This window comes from Phyllostomus hastatus, unplaced genomic scaffold (genome assembly GCF_019186645.2).
Source record: "Phyllostomus hastatus isolate PE091 unplaced genomic scaffold, TTU_PhHast_1.1 phas_contig_150, whole genome shotgun sequence".
Classification (NCBI taxonomy): domain Eukaryota; kingdom Metazoa; phylum Chordata; class Mammalia; order Chiroptera; family Phyllostomidae; genus Phyllostomus; species Phyllostomus hastatus.
The window spans coordinates 40,139,390-40,149,921 of NW_025333611.1; the positions used below are offsets into that span (position 1 = coordinate 40,139,390).

Genomic DNA, 10,532 nt, shown 5'->3' on the forward strand with positions numbered 1-10,532 from the left:
GGGCTGGGCGGACATTCACCCAGCCAACCCCCAGGGAGGGGAGTGGGGCTGGAGAAGCAGTGCAGGCACCGAGCAAAGATTCGCCTGTCACGCCTTCATCATGAAACCCCTAGAAAAGCTCCACACACCAGCGCTCACAGGAGCATCCTGGCCGGGAGCACGTGGAAGGGCCGTGGGGAGAGAACATGGGAGCTCCGTGGGAGCCCCGCCCCGCCCCGCCCAGCCCTCACCCTGTGGGTCTCCTCGTTGGCCAGCCCGAATCTGCGTCCTTCACCATACAATTGTACGTGGAGGGCTTTCCTGAGTGCCGAGTCATTCTGACAACTTAGGGAGCCAGAGGGGGTTGTGAGAGCCTCTGCATTTGTTGGGGTTGGTCTGAATCTCCTGGTCAGAAGTGGGGGTGGCTTGGAGACTCCTGAACTCGCAGCTGAGGGGCGTCTGCACGAACTGGGGCACTACAGGAAAGCATCCCGGATTACCCACATGGGCCTTAAGGTGCAACTGCAGGTGTCCCTGCAAGAGGGCAGCAGAGGAAAGGGGCCCAGAGGAGAAGGCTGTGTGACCATGGTGGCGAGATGCTGCCCTCCCGGCTATGCGCTGGAAGGGGCCGTGGCCCAGGAAACACACGGGGTGCTGCTGAGGAAGCTGCAGGATGAGGACGCGGCCCCCCCCCCACCCCCCCCCCACCCCCCCCCCACACACATACACACCCGGAGTGGCCCAAGGGAGCCTGGTCCTGGGACACTGTGTTTCGGCTCAGCAAAACTAACCTTGAGCTTCTGTACTGCACAGAATGCCTGCTTTTTTCTTTAACCCCTACCCAAGGATATGTTTATTGATGGTTAGAGAGACAGGGAAACATTGGCGTGAGAGAGAAACATCGGCCGGCCAGTTGCCTCCAGTACACGCCCCGACTGGGGAACAAACCTACAACCCAGGTAGGTGTCCTGACCGGGGGGTCGAACCCAGGACTTTGAGAAATACGGGATGACGCTCCAACCAACTGAGACCCCTGACCAGGCCCTAAGCCACAGGACGTGTGCTGTCCTAAGCCATCCAGCGGTGCTCATGTTACAGCGACCCTAATGGACCCGTGCACTCCTGCAAGCTGACCCTCTGGGAAGCTGCCAGTCTGGCTGACAGTTCACTGGGTGTGCTCTGTGTCCAGGGGTCAGACAGCTCCCGGGCCGGGCCAGGGCCTTGCTCTGAGCCACACGTGGAAAGGGCACAGAGAAGGGCGGGAGGGCTGGCTGCTGACAGCACTGAGCGGCGTCACCTGTGCAAGGTGTGTCGGCGGTGTCCTTTCTTCCTCCTGCTCAGTCAGTGCTCTCGGGCCTGGGCACCCCAGGGGCCACCAGCAGCTTTGGTTTTGCACTCAGTTCTCACCCCTTAGTTAGACCTGACTCCCCTGGAAATTTCAGGACAGCCCCCAGGGCCCAGGACAGGGGCAGGAAACCTGGGGAGAAGGGTGAATTCAGATCAAAACCCCCAGTGGATAAAGCCAGGCTTTGTGGCCCCTGTACCTGCCTGTGGGGCTCCGCCCCACTTCCTGCCTTCCGCCACCCTCCACGTGCTGAAATCCCATTGGTCCTCGAAAGCTCATCTTCTCTGGACGTATTTCCCCATTGTCCCACCCAGGGGTCACAGAACCTAAGTGCCTGAGACACAAGGCCCCTGCTGCTCAGATCCCAGCAGCCCCTCTCACACCAGCCTCAGGGCCTTGTCTCAGGCCGCCTGATGTTGCCACAAGGCAGTGACAGTGTCTTCCAGAGAAGGGGCCACCCCCTTTGGTATCTCAGCACAATCTCTCTCCCCGAGGACACAGTTGGCTCCCTCAGGCCCGTCCTGCATCACTCACTCCTGGATTCCTCCACTGAGTCTCTCACGGGTCACAGCAGTCCTGTGCCAAGCTGGACCAGAGTGCGACAGTCAGGCGCAGGTGGGAGCCAGGACTGGGCCTGCCTCACTCGTGTGTCCCCAGTGTCTGCACAGCCCTCCTGGCCCAGAGCAGGCCAGTCACTCGGGTTCAGGGCATCATAGAACCATGAGGACACTCAGAGAGGTCGGGGTCACTCGCAGGGATCATGTCATGGTCTTTGGGATAAAGCTCAGAAGGTTCCCACAGCTGGGAGCCAAGGTTCATATCTCAAACGTGTCCCCATGCTCCCTAGGGCTTCGAGGACAGACACAAAACCCCTCTCCTTGAGGCCTCCCAGCCAGGGAAGAAGGCAGGAAGACCAAACAGCTCCATCTCTGAGCCATCTGACCTCGGCTGGGGAGGGACGTGGGGCCAGATCAAAGGGCCCAGGAGCCAGGGTTTTGGAAGAGGTGGAGGTTACGCTAGGTCCGAGGGGAAGAGGTTGGAGCGGAGGTCCCAGATCGCAGACACTGGACCCGGCTGAGTGGGGCTGTTTCTCCTCAATAGCGGTGGGCGGGAGAAGAAAAGACACACACACCAGACGGTGGTGGGAAGAACCAGGAGGGCCAGCAGCTGAGGGACGACACGGGCAGCTGGTGGCCTGGCTCAGGCGGCAGGTGGTCTGGCTCAGGGGATTGGGTGGGCTCAGCAGCTGAGCCTCTTCTCGCAGATCCAGCTGTCCTTCTCACTGTCGCAAGGAGCGTCGTTCCATAGCCCGGTACGCTGCATCATGACGCAGTCCTCGCGCCCCAGGGAGTCATTGGGCTCACCCCGGTTCCAGTGGCTGCAGAGGTTTGGTTGGGGTGTGGTTGGGGGTTTGGCTGAGGATGACCCTAGGTCCAGCCCATTTGTTGGGTGGGGCTAGTCTAGACACCCTGAGGGTCTAACCTAAGCAAGGCCCTGGGATATAACTTTATAAAGCCCAGAATCTGTGCCTCAGCCAGTTCCTGGTGGCTAGCTTGGCCATCCCTAAGGAGTGCTTGAGATCTGTCCAATGCACTTGTCCCCAGGGGGCTGACCTGTCTCCTTCCCCTCTTCCCTTTCCTTACCTGAAGCTGAGCGAGACTCCGTCTATCCACTGATAGCTCTGGACCTTGCTCGCGTGGCGCACGGCCCTGAGGCCCAGCCAGTAACCGCGGCCTCTTGTATTCCGACTCAGGAAGCCCTGGATGGAAGGAGAGATTAGTTGGCTTGTCAGTGGCTGCCGCCCACAGACACCTCCCAGCCACGACCCCCTGCGGTGAACTCCCCATCCCACCTCCGACCACACTGCACTGGCCACCCACCTGCTCCTCCAGGTTCCTGACAATCACCAGGTGCGCACCCGCGCCCGCACAATTGAGCTGCGCCTCTTCCCATCTGGCCCGCACCACCGAGAAAAAGTAGCAGGAACCCTGGAAGGGCAGCCACGACGTGGGGGCACTGCTCACAGGAACCTGTGGGGTGGCAAAGGTCCATGAAGCTGACTGCTCCCAGGTGCAGCACTCAGAGGGAGTTGAGGGTCGCAGGGGCAGAGCCATGGAAAGGGCGGATTCCGGCGGATCAGGGACCCACCGGGCCCGCGGGCAGGTCCACTAACCCCCTTGTGCACGCCCACGCCCCTTCCTGCTCACTGTTTCCAGCTCGGACGGCCTCCAACTCCCGGAACAGCTCGCTGCGGATGTTCTCGCGGTCTCTCCCGGCTTCAGCCAAGCTCTGGGTCACTGCGAGGTCACGGGAGTCCAGATTGTATGTGGGTAGGGTCGGGGTCAGGAGAAGGGTTGAGATGAGGGGAGGGGCAGCATCACCGGAACCTCGGGGTCGAGGACCGTTATAGCGAGGAGGGTCCCCGTGGGGTGGGGTTCAGAGGTGTAGTCCACGGGCAGCGTCTAGGACTCAGGGTCAGGATGGGGGACAGGATCGGGGTTAGAGGTCAGGATCACAAGGATCAGCATGTAAATCACGGGTCGGGGCACTGGTATGGTGAGGGATCCGGTGTGCGTCCCAAGACTGGGGTCCCTCACCGCGCTCGCTCAGTTCTTTCAGGGCGCTCTGCTGCTGGATCAGCTTCACCTGCGCCTCCGCAAGCTCTGCGCGCGCGGTCTTCAGCTGCGCCTGCGTGTCCAGGCCTAGGAGCGGCGGGGGGGGCGGGGGGGGTGGGGGTGTGGGGGGATGGGGGGGGTGGGGGCGGGACGTCTGAGATCTCCTACCCTTGAGTCCACAGGACCCGCCCCCAGCCCACAGGACCCGCCCAAACCCGCAGGACCCGCCTCTCAGCCCATAAGTCTCACAGCAGCTATTGCAGGCTCGGAACTCTTCCTTCAAGTGGCCCAGCACCACCGTGTGCTCCGAGGCTGGAAAGACCCCCGCCCAACGCAGACACGCCAAGTCACCCATGGGGACTCGTGAGATACCCTTCACCACTCCGGGGCCAGCTCTGGGGAGCCTGGGGTATCCGCCCACCTACTCACAAACCCGGGAGCCGGTGGTCTGCACGCACCGTTTGCTCTCAGCAGGTCCTGGCGCCGGAGCAACTCCCCCTGCTGCGTGGAGGCTGTGGAGAGAGGCTCCTGCAGGCGCGGCCCAGGGACGAGGGAACTCTCCCCTCGCCCGAGGGGTGTGGGGACCACAGTCTTGGGACGCACACAGGGGGCGGGCAGGGGTACAGCGCACACGATGCACCCTCGAGCCGAGCAGAGACAAGCACACGGGGCTGTGCACACTCATTGTTGCATACACATGCGCACAAGTGTGGGTGCACACAGCTCCAAGAGGCACACGAACCGTTCGTTCTCAAGCATTCACCCTCAGCCCCAGGCTGGGATCTGGGACCTAGCCGGGGCGCCCTGGGGCAGAGGGAAGAACTAAGCAGGGAGTTGGGCTGGGGGAGGGCTGGGACACAATCTCCCCCTCCTACATGGTCACTCACCCTTGGAAAGTAGGATGCTCAGGATGAAGGCCCACAGGACTGCAGTGACCACGAGAGCCAGGGCCAGGAAGAGGAACCGCCGTCCCCAGCGTCCATAGGGCCCTTGGGCAACAAGAGACTCCTGGGTCCCTCAGTCCCAGGACAGTCCTGGCTCTCTGGGCCCCGAGGACCATGCCCTGGACACTCGGGTCCCAGAACACCAGGGTTCCGAGAGGTTAAGTGACCTTCCTAATGGCCACAGCCCTTCGGTGATGGAGCGGAAATTTGAATCTACATCCCGTTGCCTCTAGAGCCTGTGGGGTCTCTCCTGCACCCACGACTTGCTCCCTCTCTAGGCTGTTCTCCTCCCTCTCCCATCAAATCCCAATTAAGAGGGACCCCAGGGGCCCAGTGAAGCAGTCCCACTGCTTGCTCATACCTGCGGGGGACCTCGTCCAGCCCGCCACCCCACTTGCTGTACCCAGCAGTGTCCATGGTGAGCAGGCTCCCAGCCCTGGACACTGATGTAAATGTAGCCCCCCTCCTCCCCCCAACGCACCCCCCTCCCCCGTTTCCTTCCTTATCATCTCCTGCGTGTCAATTCCTGGTAACAAGGACCCACTGACCAATCACAGGGCTGGCCGGCCCTTTGTGGGCTGAGCTGGCATTAAGGGTGAGGTGGGGCAGGGGAAGTGGAAGAATGCTGAGTGAAGGGGGTGGGAGACTGCTGTGTGTGGGGGGGTCTGTGCTGCAGAGGGTGGATGTCCATAGGAAGCAGAGCGCGGGCGTGCTTCTGAGTGTGTGTGTGCAGGTGTGCTTGCTCACTATCAACCTCCCCGGGCTGGTAGCTGCAGCAACATCTGCAGGCTGGTGTAGGGGGCTTTGCTTTAGAGCTCGGTCTCCACCTCTTACAGGTCAGAGACTGGGCTCCCTCCTTACAGGGGCAGCCTGAACCTGTCCAAGCTCCAGCCCCTCCTGGGGGGGGGGGCCTGAGAAAGCCCCCTCAGGCCTGGACCCCCCGGGCTAGCTCAGCTTCCCTCCACCATTCTCCCACAGTTGCGTGCCAAAGGCTGACTCTTAACCCAGCCCTCCGCCAGAAGGGAGAACACAGACGGTCAGCTGGGCTACTGGACTTCAGTCTTGGGCAGAGGGGTGCAGGGTGTATGTATGTAGCTTCCAGCAGCCTCGGTTTTGTCCTCTGTGCAGAGGGGCACAGTGACGGGGACTGTCTCCAAGGGATGCTGTGACAAGGGAATGAGGTCATGCATCTCAAGCGCTGGCACCGTCCCCAGGCACAAAACCCACTGCACACTCATTCATCCTTTCAACAAATACTGAACACGCCCCCAGGTGCCAGGCTTCGATCTCGGAACTGGGCATCGTCCGTGGTGGCGCACAGTCTGGTCGCACCTTACCGGGAAGTGAACTGCAGGCCGGGGACCCGAGCAGGCAACTGCACAGCGTGGATCAGAACTCACCACAGGGGATGTGCTGACGGGAGGACTGGCCCGGGTGGAACAGCGGGCCCTGCAGTCTCTGCGGGTGATGCCCACTACCAGACCCTGCCACTGTGCTTGTCTACCGCGTCCCGGAGGTAGCAGGCACAGCAAGGCGTGGGGATGAAGAGGGCAGCACATGCCAAGGGCCGCACGTCCCTGGTGGCCTTGTGAAGGACACTTCCTTCAATGGACACTACCACCAGTTTGATGTTTATCTCGCTGGTCACGCTGCTCTGACCATTAATGACAGAAATATTTATGGCCACCTGTCAAGGAGCGCATCATCACTGACCAGAAGGCTTCAAGTGCTTGCTAAGGTCACTGAGGGTGGTCACGGCACAAACCTAGAACTCAGGTGAAATGCGGACCCAGAGCTGGAGCTGGGTCTGGGCACGTCTGCGTGTATGAGCCAGCACCCATCAAGGCCCAAAGGACCCAATCCCCTCCTGGCAGCAAGCTCTCTAGGAGGGGGAGGGAGGAGACAGTAAATAATGAGCTTAATGAAACAGGAAGTTGTCTAGAGGGTGGTTCTCACCTGAGGGCCATTCTGCCCCCCACCCAGGGGTCCATTGGGCCAAGCGTGGGAGACTTCTGTGGTCGCCACAAGTCCGGGGCTGGGGGTGACACTGGCATCTAGTGGGAGGAGACCAAGGATGCTGCTCAATACCAGACTCAGTACTGAAGGTGAGAACCCTAATATAAGACGTTCCCAGGTCCTAAGGGCTATGGGAGGAAGCATCAGGTAGGACAAAGGACTGGGGAGTGCTGGGCTGGGGCAGAGGCCACTGAATCAGATGGTCAGGGTAGGCCTTGCGGAGCAGGCGAAGTGTTATTTTGCCAATAGAGCATTGCCTACGTTCCAGCCCCTCTGCAGAAGTGCACACACAGCCCTGGAGAGGGGCAGGGCATGGTTTCAGGAAGAGTGTGCTCAAGCTGCGGCGTGTACCAAGTCCTCATTGAACTTTACCTCAGGGCAGCTGCGTGTCGTCCTTACTAATACACCGCAGTGCCGCCTGTGTGTGATGGACCCAGATGCAGTCGTCACTTCCAGGTCGGGGCTGGCCTGTCCACTTTCTGGCTTGGATTTGGACACCCGCTTGCAGCCAGCCCTGCGTCCAGACAGCGCCGTGCCCCCCTCGCAGCGACCTGGGACCCTGGGAAGTAGAAACCATCTGCGGTTCACAGAGCCGTGGCTGAGAGGTTGATGGCGCTGCAGGACTGGAGCATGCGTGTCTGCTGCCCCGAGGGGGGAAGAAAGAGCGGCCATGATAAGCCCACAGCACTCAGAGAACCACGCGGGGCTGAGCCAGGTGGCCTTCCACAAAGTGGGCGGCCCTGCCCCTTGTCCCAAGGTTCCCTGGTCCCGAGACACAGGCCCGTCTGGCCTCGTCAGCAGAGGTGCAGGTGGAGTAGACAGGCCCTGCCCGCTGACTTAGCAGCGGGTTGGAAAGTGGGTGAGGCAGAGCTTTGCGGGGGCAGGGCGGGGGGCGGGGAACACCCTCCCTCGGGCTCTTGGGGACAGCTGTGCTCAGGAAGGGTGTGGGCCCAGTGGGAGGAAGCAAGGACAACCACAGGGAACGTACGGTTTCATCAGAATGTGTTCTTGGGAGAGGTTCTAGGCGGGATGGACTTATCAGCCCTGGTGCAGGAGAAGGAAGGGATGCATTTGGGGATCTCAGTGGGGCGTTTCAGGAGAGGATGGTGGGGACTGGGCCGTCAAGGGCATGTGCACTGTTGACAGGAAAAGGAAGCGCCTAGCAGGCAGAGGGTATGGCTGAGGCAGAGGTCAAGAGGCGGGAAGATGAGTCTCTCTCATATATATTCAACACCTGGAGCCAAAGCTCCCAGGGTGTGTGTGTGTGTGTGTGTGTGTGTGTGTGTGTGCGTGCGCGCGCGCGCGTGTAGGGGGCCAGGGGTTGGGGAAATGTCAAGGCTGGTGAGGGAACCAGTAAGCTGCCTGCTTCACCTCCGCCCCAAACCTGCCCAGAATTTGCCTCAGGGAAAACGAAAGGGGAAGGCTGGACCCAGGCACAAGGCTGGCCATAGACTTCTGAACTCTAGCCCTGACCTATAACAGGAAAAGGAGACCCATTTTGGGTGGTGGTGGGGCAGAAGAGTAGGGGAACATGGACTAGGGATTTTTAAAACAATGTGGTGAGTCTAGGAAGCACAGAGGACTAGGAGGACCCTTGGAAGCATCTAATGCAGCCTGGAAAAATCTGGGAGGGCTTCCTGGAGGAGGTGATGCCTAGAGAAGCAGAGTTGCACATAGACAGAGTTGTTCTATCGTGGTAAAGTACCCAAGACATGGGTCATGAAAGAGTTTCCCCAACATGATATTAACACAGGTGAAGGTTGGGAGGGGTGAGGGACCAGGCTCCGGAGAAGCTGAGACTAATTCATGGGTAGTAGTCTGGGGCGGGGGTGTCAGCTGGGGCCAGATGATGCCAGGATGTGAGGAGCAGGGACATGGGGTTTGGACTGATGTGGGAAGAAGGCAAAAGTCAAGGCTTTAGCCCCGAGACCAAGGCCACTCCATGATTTCTGTGCTCTCCAAAGACGGGAGTTGTGCTGTTCCCCCGGGAACCCAGGTCAGCACAAAGACAATGCTACTTCTGGGCTGTTGCTGTGGATTTTGGCTTTGCTTTTTTATTACGAAGTACATTATGCCTGCAGGAAGGTATGCAGAGAAAAAGCTCTGGGGTGATTGGTGTATCTGGACGCTTTATACAAATTGCACCACGTGATCCATGTCCTTCCACAATTTGTTTGTGTTCCCACCACAAAAGTTGCAAGATATGTCTAGTCAACATCCATTCCTCATTAGAGCAAAGGTGAACACAAGAACACACATGCTTAGTAAACAAAACCCAGGATAAAACTTCCTTAATTTGATAAGTGGTCAATTCCAGGAACCCACAGAAATGTCTCACCTACTAGTGAATTTCTGAGAACCAGTTTTGGTAAAAGTAAGAACGAAATGAAGATGCCCGTCCCTGCTGTTTTGCCAATGCAATAAGAAAATAAAGAGAAAAATAAGACCTACGAATACTGGAAAGGAAGCGTCAAAGCTGACGGTGTTTTGAAGCTGTGATCGCCCCTCTTAGAAAGCCCTAGCGAATCAACTTTTGGACTCGTTGAGGGATGCAGCAAGGTCAGCTCTCCATAAGCACCTGGAAGTGAGAGAAGCAACACATCCTCTTCCCAACAGGAGGAAGCCTTAGAGAACTGAAGAGTAATTGTGACGAGAGCACAGGTAAAACTGTTCACCTCCACTGAGATCCGAACAGATCAGGACACAGCACGGGTTCCCCAGAAGGACACTCGGGGTTTTAAAGAGTTTCATTCTTCCTGAGTTAATTTATAAAGTCAACGCCATCCCAATAAAAATCCGAAGTAGATTTTTGATGGAGTTGTTTCATCATGCTCAAATGCACAAGACAGAAAACTTGCCATCTTAATCCCCTTTAAGTATATTTTGTTGATTACGCTGTTACAGTTGTCCCACTTTCTCCCCCTTGCCCCTCTCCGCCCAGTACTCCCTTCCATCCTGTCCCTGGGTCCCGTGTGTATGTTCTTTGGCTTCTCCATTTCTACGCTGTTCTTAACCTCCCCCCACCCCCCCCCCACCCCTGGCTGAGTCTACCCTGTACCTAACAATCATGCTTCTTAATCCCTGTGCCTCCCCCCGCCCCGCCCCCCGCATTCTCCTCCTTCCCCTCCCAGCTGATAACCCTCCATGTGATCTCCATATCTATGGTTCTGTTCCTCTTCTGGTTGTTTGCTCAGTTTGTTTTTGTTTTTTGTGCTTTTAGATTCAGTTGTTGATAGTTGTGAATTTGTTGCCTTTTTAATGTTCATGGTTTTGATCTTCTTTTTCTTAAATAAGTCCCTTTAACATTTCATGTATAGTAATGGCTTGGTGGTGATGCAATCCTTTAGTTTTACCTTGTCTGGGAAGCACTTTGTCTGCCCTTCCATTCTAAGTGAAAGCTTTGCTGGATAGAGTAATCTAGGTTGTAGGCCCTTGCTTTTTGTCACTTTGAATACTTCTTTGCAGCCCCTTCTTGCCTGCAAGGTTTCTTTTGAGAGATCAGCTGACAGTCTTATGGGAACTCCTTTGTAGGTAACTCTCTGCTTTTCTCTTGCTGCCTTTAAGATTCTCTTTTGCCCTGGCTGGTGTGGGTCAGTGGTTTGAGTGCTGGCCTATGAACCAAAGGGTCACTGG

The 10,532-nt window shown here is 58.0% G+C and overlaps 1 protein-coding gene across 1 annotated transcript; it reads right to left on the reverse strand.

The window, feature by feature from the left end:
• Nucleotides 1-935: 935 nt before the first annotated feature.
• Nucleotides 936-6,874, reverse strand: LOC123813107 (C-type lectin domain family 4 member G-like). Its single transcript, XM_045830153.1, is given in 11 exon segments — nucleotides 936-2,702; nucleotides 2,968-3,083; nucleotides 3,205-3,336; nucleotides 3,338-3,354; nucleotides 3,532-3,621; nucleotides 3,922-4,026; nucleotides 4,189-4,251; nucleotides 4,398-4,451; nucleotides 4,827-4,928; nucleotides 6,375-6,570; nucleotides 6,863-6,874. Coding segments are annotated over 11 exon segments (1,026 nt in total). The 3' UTR covers nucleotides 936-2,563.
• Nucleotides 6,875-10,532: the final 3,658 nt, after the last annotated feature.